General features: G+C 48.4%; 2 protein-coding genes across 4 annotated transcripts in view; one reads left to right on the forward strand and one right to left on the reverse strand.

Annotated features, from left to right (window-relative positions):
- Positions 1 to 6101, reverse strand: part of PARG (poly(ADP-ribose) glycohydrolase) — a gene marked incomplete at its 5' end in the record, with an annotated part of 97428 nt that extends 91327 nt beyond the window's left edge. For 2 of the 3 annotated variants that reach the window (XM_081954410.1, XM_081954409.1), the window contains 2 exons: positions 5106 to 5172; positions 5948 to 6101. In XM_081954410.1, the coding sequence (XP_081810536.1) occupies positions 5106 to 5172; positions 5948 to 6101 (221 nt within the window). The remainder of the gene's footprint in view (positions 1 to 5105; positions 5173 to 5947) is intronic. The other variant, XM_081954408.1, reaches the window with a different exon arrangement.
- Positions 6102 to 6134: 33 nt separating this feature from the next.
- TIMM23B (translocase of inner mitochondrial membrane 23 homolog B) overlaps positions 6135 to 12690 on the forward strand; it is a gene marked incomplete at its 5' end in the record, with an annotated part of 34528 nt that continues 27972 nt past the window's right edge. Inside the window, 3 exons of the mRNA XM_081954414.1 lie at positions 6135 to 6534; positions 8348 to 8406; positions 9821 to 9914. Coding sequence (XP_081810540.1) covers positions 6135 to 6534; positions 8348 to 8406; positions 9821 to 9914 — 553 coding nt within the window. The remainder of the gene's footprint in view (positions 6535 to 8347; positions 8407 to 9820; positions 9915 to 12690) is intronic.

Here is a 12690-nt window from a genome sequence, read left to right on the forward strand (position 1 = left end):
CACGAGCGAGGCCACATTCTGGATCTTGTGTTTGTCTCCGACCAGTGGACGAGTGATCTGGGAAGAGGGCATTTAGTCATCACGCCCCTGTCATGGTCAGATCACTCACTTCTCCAGCTTGACTTCCCTGGCGCTACTCCCCACCGCGGGGAGGCGGAACCAGATTATCCCAGATGGTTCCGCCCCAAGCGCCTGATGGAACCGGATAGGTTCCAGGCTGAGCTTGGGCCATTTCCTGCTGACCTGTCCCGCTCCCGGGCTGAGGACCTGGTAGCCGCATGGAATAGTGCGGCTGCCGGTGCCTTGGACCGGGTGGCGCCTTTGCGGCCTCTCCGACGGCCACGATCGACCCGGGCCCCCTGGTTTAACGGGGAGCTAAGGGCGATGAAACGCCTTAGGAGACGCCTGGAGAGTAAGTGGAGATCCTCCCGCTCCGAAGCTGACCGAACACAGGTAAGAGCCTACATAAGGACCTACCTTGTGGCAATAAGAGTGGCCAAACGTCAGTATTGTGCCACTCTTATAGCGTCCGCAGAGAACCGCCCTGCTGCCCTGTTTCGGGTGACCCGCTCCCTTCTGTCACAGGAGCAGCGGGACCCCCCATTGCAGGGCAGGGCAGAGGAATTTGGAGAGTTCCTGCAGGATAAAATCGATCATATCCGGAGAGGTTGGACCCACTCCAGTGCTCCAGTGGGGACGTCCGAGACTAGTCTTGAGAGACCATGCTGGGAGGAGTTTGACCCTGTTGTCATCAAAGATTTGGACAGGTTGCGCGGGCGACTGCGGGCCACCACATGTTTACTGGACCCGTGTCCCTCCTGGTTGGTGCTGGCCTCCTGGGAGGGCTCACGAGGCTGGCTACTGGGGCTGGTGAACGCTTCGTTGGGGGAGGGCCGGATGCCGGCCGCCCTGAAAGAGGCGGTGGTCAGGCCCCTGCTCAAGAAGCCTTCTCTGGACCCAAAAGAACTAGCAAATTATCGTCCTGTCTCCAACCTTCCTTTTTTAGCAAAGGTTGTTGAGAGTGTGGTGGCTCAGCAGTTTCCGCGTCACCTGGAGGAAGATGATTATCTAGACCCGCGCCAGTCCGGCTTCCGACTCGGTCACAGCACGGAGACGGCCTTGGTCGCGTTGGTGGATGATCTCTGGAGGGCAAAGGATGAGGGTTGTTCCTCCATCCTTGTTCTATTAGATCTCTCGGCGGCCTTCGATACCATCGACCATGGTATCCTATTGCGCCGGCTGGAGGGGTTGGGGATTGGAGGCACCGTGCTACGGTGGTTCCACTCCTACCTCTCTGGCCGGACGCAATGTGTGTTGACGGGGGAGCAGAGGTCGACCGCAAGGCCCCTCATTTGTGGGGTCCCACAGGGGTCGATTCTCTCGCCTCTCTTGTTCAACATATATATGAAGCCGCTGGGCGAGATCATCCGTGGTTTTGGGGTGAGTTACCATCTGTACGCTGATGATACTCAGTTGTACATTTCCACCCCAAACCACCCCAACGAGGCTGTCGAAGTGATGACCCGATGTCTGGAAGCCGTACGGGTCTGGATGGATGACAGCAGGCTCAGGCTCAACCCCTCCAAGACAGAGTGGCTGTGGTTCCCGGCTTCCCGATTCAATCAGCATATTCCATCGCTGACCATCGGGGATGAGCAATTAGCCCCGGTGGAAGGGGCGCGCAACTTGGGCGTCCTCCTTGACGATCGGCTGACCTTAGAAGATCACGTGGCGACCGTGGCAAGGGGGGCGTTCCTCCAGGTTCGCCTCGTGCGCCAGTTGCGGCCCCTTTTGGACCGGGAGGCCTTGCGCACAGTCACTCACGCGCTGGTGACGTCCCGCCTGGACTACTGTAACGCTCTCTACATGGGGCTCCCCTTGAGGTGCGCCCGGAGACTGCAGTTGGTCCAGAATGCAGCCGCGCGGGTTATTATGGGGAGATCGAGATTCTCCCATATAACACCTATCCTGCGCGAGCTGCACTGGCTTCCTGTGGCCTACCGGGTGCGCTTCAAGGTACTGGTTACCATCTTCAAAGCGCTCCATGGCACAGGGCCTAGTTACCTGCGGGATCGCGTCCTGCCCCATACATCCCTGCGACCCACTCGCTCACACAGGGAGGGGCTACTCCGGGTGCCGTCCTCTAGAGAGTGCCTGGGGACGGTGCCCAGGAGTAGGGCCTTCTCTGTGGTGGGCCCTACCCTTTGGAATGACCTCCCCCCAGACATCCGGACAACAACCGATCTTCGCTCCTTCCGTATGAAGCTGAAGACCTACCTGTTTTGTCAAGCCGGCCTGGCATAACGTTACTATCTTGCCACCCCAGGTCATTTTACAATGGGAAATTTTGTTTTTAATATTTTTGGGGTTTTAAACTTTGTAAGTATGCTTATTTATGGACTTATTTTTACCTCCTCTGCACGATTTTATGGTGCTATCTTGATTATTGCTCTGTACGTCGCCCCGAGTCCCTGTGGGGAGAGGGGGCGACTAATAAGTTCAATAAAATAAATAAATAATAAATAAATCTGATCGAACACTAGTAAGAATTCATATTAAATCCTACTTAGTGGCGATAGAAGCGGCAAAACGGCAATATTTTTCCGCTCTTATCGCGTCCGCAGATAACTGCCCAGCTGCCCTGTTTAGGGTGACCCGCTCCTTACTTAACCAAGGAACTGGGGAAGACCCCTTGCAGGGTAGGGCTGAAGAATTTGTTCAGTATCTGCAGGATAAAATCGTTCAGATCTGGACAGGCTTGGACTTTGACTGGGTAGATTTGGGCGAGCCCACGGGGATGAATCTTGAGGAGACAATCTGGGATGGGTTTGACCCTGTGACCCCCGAAGGCATCGACAGGATTATGGGGAGACTCAGTGCTGCCAATTGTGTGCTGGACCCGTGTCCCTCTTGGTTAGTTTTGGCTTCCCGGGAGTTGACACGAGGCTGGCTCCAGGCGATTACCAACGCTTCATTGAGAGAGGGGTTCTTTCCCACCGCCTTGAAGGAGGCGGTGGTGAGGCCCCTCCTTAAGAAGCCTTCCCTGGACCCAGCTTCTTTAGCCAACTATCATCCGGTCTCCAACCTTCGCTTTGTAGCAAAGGTTGTCGAGAGTGTGGTAGCACGTCAGCTTCCCCAGTACCTGGATGAAGCTGTCTACCTGGATCCGTTCCAGTCGGGTTTCACGCCCGGGTACAGCACGGAGACGGCACTGGTCGCGTTGGTCGATGATCTCTGGCAGGCCCGGACAGGGGCTGCTCCTCTGTCCTGGTCCTATTAGACCTCTCGGCGGCTTTCTATACCATCGACCATAGTATCCCACTGCGACGACTCGGGGGGTTGGGAGTGGGGGGCACCGTTTTACGGTGGTTTTCCTCCTACCTGTCGGATCGGTCGCAGTTTGTGTTGACTGGAGGGCAGAGATCGACCCCCAGGCGCATCACTTGTGGGGTGCCCCAGGAGTCGGTTCTCTCACCCCTCCTGTTCAACATATACATGAAACCGCTGGGCGAGATCATCCGTGGTTTTGGGGTACGGTATCATCAATATGTTGATGATACCCAACTTTTCATCTCTACTCCAAACCACCCAAACGATGCCCTCGACGTGATGTCCCGATGCCTGGAGGCTGTGTGGATCTGGATGGGGAGGAACAGGCTCAAGATCAATCCCTCCAAGACTGAGTGGCTGTGGTTTCCGTCATCCCGATTTGTACATCTTGTCCCATCTTTGATGATAGGGGGAGAAATTTTAGCCCCTTCAGAGAAGGCTCGCAATCTGGGAGTCCTCCTGGATACGCGGCTTAGTTTAGAAGAACACCTGATGGCCGTGACCAGGGGGGCCTTTTACCAGGTTCGCCTGGTACGTCAGTTGCACCCCTTCCTGGATCGGGATGCTCTGTGCACAGTCACTCATGCCCTCATCCTTTCTCGCCTGGACTACTACAATGCTCTCTACATGGGGCTGCCCTTGAAGAGCACCCGGAGGCTTCAGCTGGTCCAGAATGCGGCCGCACGGGTTGTCATGGGGGTACCTAGGTGCTCCCATGTTGCACCCCTTTTAGGCGGCCTGCACTGGTTGCCGGTTGTTTTCCGGGTGCGATTCAAGGTATTAATTATGACCTTTAAAGCGCTCCATGGCTTAGGCCCAGGGTACCAGACCACCTACTGCCACCAGTAGCCTCCCACCGTCCAGTACGATCCCATAGAGTTGGCCTCCTCAGGGTGCCGTCGGCCACAGTGTCGGCTGGTGACCCCCAAGGGTAAAGATTTCTCTGAGGGAGCGCCTTCCCTCTGGAATGAGCTGCCCCCGGAGCTTCGCATAATCCCTGACCTCCGGTCCTTCTCACGCGCCCTAAAAAGTTGGCTTTTCCAGCAAGCTGGCCTGGCCTGTTAATTTTAACTTATTTTAAATGCATTGTCTTTTAAATTCGGTTTGTTTTTTGGATATGTATTTAATTTTTTTTTAACTTTTGGGATGTGTGTTTTTTTAATGTTATACGCCACCCTGAGTCCTTTTGGAGAAGGGCGGCATATAAATCCAAACAAACAAACAAACAAACAAACAAACATTGATAACTGACTGACTGAACCGTGTATGACTTGGACTGTAAATTGAACTCTGAATACCTCTATATTTCCAAATAGTAAACTACTATATTTTATACTATTCGGTGTCCCTGTATACTGGTTTGTGCGTGTTCTTCCATACCACTCTCATTATGCTTCTCTGCACACTCGCTCTCCTAACGGGAAGCTTACTTACCTAACATACTGCAATGAGTAAGTCGTAATTAAAAATTGACAAGGGTAAACTAAGCAATCAAACTGAGTCAAGTGTGATTAAACACCCTTCGTTTACAAAATGAGAAGCAAGCCCTCTGTGTCTGATATCAGCTTTGTGACACATATCACCACTTATACCATTTCTTCTTTTTGTTGGCATCTTTGTTAATAAAGGAATACTTCACTAAAAGTCATCTCATAACAGCAAAAGCTAACATTCTGGAGGACTATTAGCATTCTGGTGGAAGAATCTGGCAGTAGCCGTTCCTATAGGAGGCTGCAGCAGAAATAAAATGAGTTAGAATCTTGTTTTTGTTTTACCTTTCAGATTCTACTGTTCTGGGTCCTTTGTTCTCCATCCAGGAGGTAATCCTCTTTTGTTTGTAAACTGGAAGGAAATATACAGTAGTTTTACTGGAAGTGGGAAGGTTGGACCCAAACATACCAATCTTAAAACAGACCTCTATAAATTAATACATTTACACTAGTATTTAATTGGCAGGGAGGCTACCTCATCAGTTTGGGACAATACACCAAAGCGGTCAGCATCTCCTGCATATCCAAATATGCAAGTGTCCTTTACTAAAGTGTCACTCTTCTGATCCAGCTACAGGTAGGCCTCGACTTGCGGCCTTTCTTGCCACTTGTTGTTAAGTGAATCTTGCTGCCACGTTGGCTTTGCTGGCCAGAAGGTCACATGAACCCAGGGCCCTGCAACGCTCCTAAATGGGAACAAATTGCAGTGTGTCTGAATTTTGATCATGTGACTCTCCGAAGATGCTGCAGCTGTCCCAGGTATTAAAAAATAATCATGTCACTTCCTTCCCTCCCCCCTCAAGAATTCTTGTGACTTCCAAAGGCCACTCAAGAAACGGCGGAAAGTCGAGGACTACCTGCAGCTGAATGCAGCCTCTCTTTAGTAAGGGGGGGGGGGGCTTTCCACCTACTAGGTTTAATAGCTCGAAAGCATCTTTAGTGGGGGGAGGGGGGCATCCCGCATTGAGCCGGGCCTGAACAAAATTGGGACCACCCCCAATTTAAAAGGGGGGGAGGCAGACGGCGAACTGATTGACCACACCGGTGGTCAGGAGAGGGATCTCCTGGTGGTCTCCCATCCCTCCCCATCTCAATCAGCTGGGGGGAGGGGGAAGAGGGACGCTCACCTTTGTTCCCCACGGTGGCTGAGGGGCCGCCGGGTCCGGGCCCTTCCTCCCGGCGGCGGGAAGGCGGCGGGAACACCGCCTGGGAGGAAGAGAAGAAGTCGGAGCCCAGGCGAGCCCTTTTTTCGGGGGGTTCACACTCGGGCCCCGCGCTCATGCTGGGGGGGGCGACCCAGGTCACCCCCGGGGGATGGAGGACAACGGAGCCGTCCTCTCTCTTCCTCCTTTCCCCGCCGAGCCGGAAAGCGAGTGTCGCAAAGAGAGGGGAGGGGTGGTGAGACGCGGACGGCGGCGCGAGGGGATGACGTTATGGACACGCGCCGCGCCGGCGCTCCACGCTTTTGGCGCTAAAAGGTCGTCCGCGCGGCGAAGGGGAGCTTCCGGTTCCAGGAGCGGAAAGGGCGGCGCTGAGAGCAACGCGATCCTGAGGAGGAGAAGGAGCGAAGGGCGGCCTAGGGCGTCTGCCGTCGCCGCCAACATGGAAGGAGGCGCCGGGAACTCGAAGGGCTCCGGATTCGCCGGCCTCTTCGGCGCTGGAGGAGGAGTGGCGGGGCCGGGCTATTCCCACGCCGACCTGGCCGGCGTCCCTCGTAAGGGGCCCCGGCCGCTTCCTTCGGAAGGGGGCTGGGAGGGGCTAGGTGTAGGGGGAGGCTTGGTAGGGAGCGGGAAAGAGGCCGGGACTCCAATGGAGGCTGGGCGGTTGGGAAAGGGCGTGGGAGCTCCGTCTCCTGCTGAGCGGAACCAGCCGCAGCAGCACGTTGGGCGGCTGGGAGGACGTGGTCGGGACAAAGAGGACTTGGGGGGAGGCGGTTGTGCCATGGAGGGAACTTTTCCAGTTCTTTTTCTTCCACTCCGGCGTCTCCGGTACAGTGATATCAATACATTGTAGGCTTCGGTTTTCGTCGACATCATCATCATCAGCGAGGAAAGGGTGAATCCCTCCCTGATGCCTTTTATCGAGAGGTGGAACCCCTTGGGTTCAAGCCCCATCCGGAGAGCACGTGCTCATTTGCCCCCCCTCTTGCCCACCTCCTCTGAAGGAAGGAGCTTGGCTTCCCTTTGCCTCCCAGATCCCAACCTTCCTCTTCCTGGAAGTCATTTAGGAAAAGTCTCCCTCGGACTACCTTTATTTTTTGCATTCTTGTGCAAAAAATAAATATTATAGGTCCAGTTTTAGGCTTCCGTAGCAAGGCAACTTAGCATCACTGCACAGTCATTTTGCAATAGCAGTAGCACTTAGACTTATATACCACTTCACAGTGCTTCATGGCCCTCTCTAAGTGGTTTACAGAGTCAGCCTCTTGTCCCCAACAATCCGGGTCCTCATTTTACCCCCCTCGGAAGGATGGAAAGCTGAGTCAACCTTGAGCCTGGTGAGGTTTGAACTGCCAAATTGCAGGCAGTCAGCAGAAGTAGCCTGTAATACTGCACTCTAACCACTGCCACTGTGGTTCAATTATAAACTATAGTAAATTATAAATGTGGCAGTTATTACTTTCTCTGAAACTTTAACGTAATTCTGGGGAATGAGGTTTCACATATTGAAAGCTGATTGAATTGCTTGATACAGTTTATATGCAATCTAGGGCATTTTGTCCGGCCTTGGCTGAAGGTACCTTAATATGTGTCCCTGATGTTAGGCTTCATCTAAATAGTTACAAAAAATTGAAGGCTGGCAAGCAGAGATTCAGGGACATAGCCAGCTGATAAGTTTTTTTTTCAAATCCTATATATTAGGAAGGACATAATTAGGGTAGAAACCCAGAACTTCCCAGAAAAAGAAATTCAATATTATGAACATACATATATTCCTATAAATTCAAATTTTTAACTGACAGCTGATCATTGATGCATATATATTCTTATTAAAAGAAACCTGCTTGCAGATCCTTTTGAATCTGATCTTGTCTTTCCTGCCCCTCAGACCTGATTTAAATTGAAGCACACTTAGGAATTCACTCTACTTATGAGAGAGTAGAGATAGTCCTCATTTTACAATCATAGTTGGGACCAGAATATCCAGGGCCAAGCAGGGCGGTTGTTAAGTGAATTGCATCTAATTTTACAACCTTTCTTGCCCGCTTAACTGAATTATCTGGTCGTTAAGTGAATATGACTTCTCTCATTCACTCTGCTTGTTGGAAGCTGGCGGGGATCATGGCAGATGGTGATTGCATGACCCCGGAATGTGCAACCATTGTAAATACATGCCAGGTGCCAAGCGCCCAATTTTTGATCATGCAACCTCGGGATGTTGTGAGAGTGGGATTGTAAGTCACTTTTTAGTGCTGTCATAATGTCAAACAGTCACTAAATGAATGGTTCTAAGCCCTCTTCCTTTGAACTGTATTTTATGCTACCTTGGCATGCTTTCCAATTTGAAGCCTTTTTTTTTTCTTTCAGTGACTGGAATGAATCCCTTGTCCCCATATTTAAATGTTGACCCTAGATATCTTATACAGGTAAGACATCCATGATTGCTCGATGTGTAGTTTGTGAATCAACTTTTTGTGTGATTTTGTGTGATTGTGTAAATTATTTGATGTATAATAGAGGTAGTCCCCAAGTTGCAATCACAGTTGAGCCCAAATTTAAAATTTATGTTGCTAAATGAAACATTTGTTAAGTGAGTTTGCCCCATTTTACTAGTTTTCTTTTTTCAGTGCCAATATAACTTTGAACAGTCACTAAATGAACTGTTATAAGTGAAGGCCTATCTGTATAGTGGTTTTGAATAAGATTAAAATAGGCAATTAAAAATGTTGCACACGAAGACTTGGCAGTCAGGTGAACACAGTTGTTTGTGGTCAGGAACTGTTTTCTTTATCCTCTGACTGGAGGACTTCTTGAAAACATCTGGCTGACTTCAGGTAAAAACACATTTCTCCCACAAAGGATTTGAGGAAGTCAAGCAAGAAACAAATGGATTTCTCTGTCATGAATAATACTAACTTAAATTTTAAATAAGTCACATAAGCCTGTGTAACCTAAGTTGTTATGGTACAAATTTATTTACACTCTATTTGGATGTAATATCTTCTTTTTTCCCCAACTGTCAAATGGAAAGTTACATAGCTGGGTCCATTTTTTGAATTTGAAAAAGTATCAGGTTTTTTTCCTTGCTTTATATCATTTAAAAAGAAAATATTAGAGATACTTTCATGATCCAATTTTATTTTTTAGAAAGAAACCTCAGTGAAAGGTTCTTATTTTTTTCCCTGTGGGTTTTTCCAGTCCTTCCCATCTATAGACCTGGCCCTAATCTCAGAGCTGAATATATTTCGTTCCTAAATCCCAGCAGTGGTCAGCTGTCTGTGTCAGAACTGTGTCTTTGACAGTGTTACACTGCTGGGAGAGAAAGATACTGTGTGTTTAGCTGTCTGTCATTTTCTCCGTTCTGGAGGTAACTGACACCCAGCATTAACAGTATTGTGCTTTTCTGAGAGTGTGTTGAGCAGACAACCTCCTGGTCAGCACTAGTCTGAAAGCATACACAAATTGAACATATATAGGTTGGCTTTAATTTCTGAAACAGAGGATATTATGCAGCAGCGTTAGTACAGCTTATATACATCAGCCATGTTGATAGTAACTAATATGGGATTAAGAGCATATTACACCTTCTCACTGAATGCTAGATTAAAGAAAATAACATTTATTTGTACTATAGAAATACAATTGTTCGCTTTTGTTGGGTTCAGTAATACCTGTTTGAACATTCAAAGGGAAAATGGGTAGACTCTTTTCCCTTCTATTTTATTTACTGGGTTGACAGACAATTAACAGTTTAAGAGTAGAAGAGTATCATGTGCTTCATTTCATGAAACTAAGGAATTCATATGCAGATATTGCTGAAAAGGATGGTTTTTGTTTCAGGATACAGATGAATTCATTTTACCTACCGGAGCTAGTAAAACCAGGGGAAGATTTGAATTGGCGTTCTTTACAATTGGCGGATGTTGTATTACCGGTGGGTCATCATTTTTTTCTTGATAACACGATGTTGGATGGATGTTTCTATTCGGTAGAATAAAGAGAGATAAGTAATCAGCCAATTCTTCAAAGTTTCCTTTGGGCAGATAGAGTTGCTATATTTGGTGTGTATCAAAGGATGAAACCCCAGTTTGTGAGACTGAAAACCCTTTAAAAATTTCTGTCATTTACTAGGTATTATCCCAGGGAAACTCAAGAAAGGGGATACTTATTTGATTATACATGTAACTATAGCAGGAAGAATTGTATTTGCCCAGAATTGGAAATTAAATAAGCTACCAACAGATGAAGAGATAATGAAAAAGATACTAGTTTGTGCAGAGATAAATAGGTTGACAATGAAAATAAAGGATAAAGAGGAAAATCGGAGTTTTTCAAGACATGGGGAAGATTTTATGATTGGCTAGAGAAAGGAAACTAGAAAAGAAAGTAGGGAGAAGATATAGAAGCCAGACGATGCACTGTTAAATGGAAAAGGGGGGGAAGAAGGGGAAAACAGAAATAATTATATATATAATTATGTGTGAGCTCCCTCCCATATTTGTGGTATGACCAAATATGGGAGGGAGCTCACTCCTCCCTCTTTCTGTCCTTTCGGCTCATCACAGAAAACCATCCAGGCAGAAACCCATATTTTTATTTTTAATGTTGCCTTTTTATATTTGTGTTGTATTTGTGTAGTCTCCCTTTATTTTATCAGCACAAATACAACACATATATATAATTATATATATATATATATATATAATTATATATATAATTATATATATAATTATATATTCAAGAGCGAGCTATAAAGGGGGGGAACATAGGATAGATTAGCAAAGGTAAGGGAATAAGAGATACCAGATTATATTTGGGTTTGTGGAAATACCATCCCAAGGAAACAAAAACTGAGATCTGAAAGACACAACAATAGAAAAGAAAGGGAGAGAGGAGGAGAGAATGAAAGGAAGACGGAGGAAAGAGGTAAGGAGAGGAGGATGGAAGGGAGAGGAAGAGAAGGAGAGAGGGTAGGAAGAGTAGGAGAAAGGGAAGGGAAGAAGAGGAAGGAAGGAAGTAGAGAAGGGAGGGAGGGAGAAAAGAAAGGGAAAGCAAGGTGGTGTTAACAGGAGGAATGGATGGTAAAAAAGCAACCTAAACTGTATTATAACCTATTAAATGAAATAATAAGTGTATAATAATGGCAAATGTAAAGAAGAAGAATTATTGTATTTTTCGGAGTATAAGACGCACCAAGGTTTTGAAGAGGCAAATTAAAAAAAAAGTTTTGCACTCTGCAAACCTCCCAACAGCCCGTTTTTCGCGAAAATGGGCCCGTTCCCCCCCCCCCCCCAAGGCATTAATAGCCTTTAGTTCAATGAGGTGGCGAAGAGATCCACTGTCGGCTGACCGAATCTCTTGACAAATCCGCTCGAAAATGCTGGGATACTGTTCCCCTGCTGATCCAGTCTGCCTGTTGGTTGTCCATCCCGGAGATGTGTTCTGCCCGAATTGACAAGATTCTGCTCTGGCCAGTTGCCCAGCTGAACTGCTTCATCGCGCAGCGCCATGGAGTGCACGCCCCTTGCTTGTTCACATGAGCTTTGGCCGACCAGGATATGTTGACCGACCACCTCTTCCTTGAAGTGTCAAAGCACCAAGTGGATCACCCTGAGCTCCAGCCAGTTGATGTTCTTCCATAAATCCTTGGGCGTCCACCTGCCCTGAGCTATCTGGGATTCCAGGTGTGCTCCCCAGCCGAAGAGGCTTGCGTCTGTAGTCAGGATCAACCTGTCTGGTTCCCGGAATAGGGAGCCCTTGGACAGCGCCGGGGACATCCACCAATGGAAAGAGAAATACCTGAGGTGTCACCAGAACCTTGAAAAGGGCATCGCTCCTCACGTCTCTCTGCGGCAGCAGCAACCACTGCAGTTCCCTGGCGTGAAGTCGTGCCCAAGGCACTATCCCAATGCAGGAGATGAACTTGCCTGGAGAGAAGATCTACGGGAACAAAACGAGTCTTGGCGAATCTCCCGAATCAACTCTACAATACTGTCCCTGCGCTCCTGTGACAAAAACACCTCACAAGCCACCGAGTCAATGATGGTCCCCAAATGTTGGAGCCTAGTGGTGGGGACTAGATGACTTTTCTTGAGATTAATCGAGAACCCCAGTGTCCAGAAGGTGGCAATTGTGTGACCCATGTCCTTCTCCCCCCGGTCTGCCGTTGTGGCCAGCAAGGGGATGTCATTAGGTAGCAATGTAACCTGACTGGGAAGGACCGGAGATGACCCGCTGCTATAGCTAACACCTTGGTGAATTTATTTATTTATTTATTTTATTTTTCAGGATTTATAGACCGCCCCCTCTCCCCGAAGGGACTCGGGGCGGTGTACAGGTGTCTCATTAAAACGAATACAAAAGATAAATATCCTATACCCTTAAAAATGAATTAAACATAATACAGCTGTACAGAAAAGTAAAAATTAAGAGCAACTAAAAAGCATACCCCTAAAAAACTTAAAAATGCAGGCTTGAGGGACTAAAATTGGGAATTAGGCCAGGCCGGCTAAATTGAATAGGTGGGTTTTTAGCTTCTTATGGAAGGAGCGGAGGTCGGTGGTAGTCCTGATATCCGGGGGGAGGTCATTCCAGAGGGTCGGGCCCATCACAGAGAAGGCCCTACTCCTGGGCGTCGCCCGCTGGCATTGCCTAGTGGACAGCACCCGGAGGAGTCCCTCTCTGTGAGAGTGAATCGGCCGAAGGGATGT

Source organism: Natrix helvetica (assembly GCF_964273705.1).
Source record: "Natrix helvetica genome assembly, chromosome: 5".
In the NCBI taxonomy this organism is placed as follows: Eukaryota; Metazoa; Chordata; class Lepidosauria; order Squamata; family Natricidae; genus Natrix; species Natrix helvetica.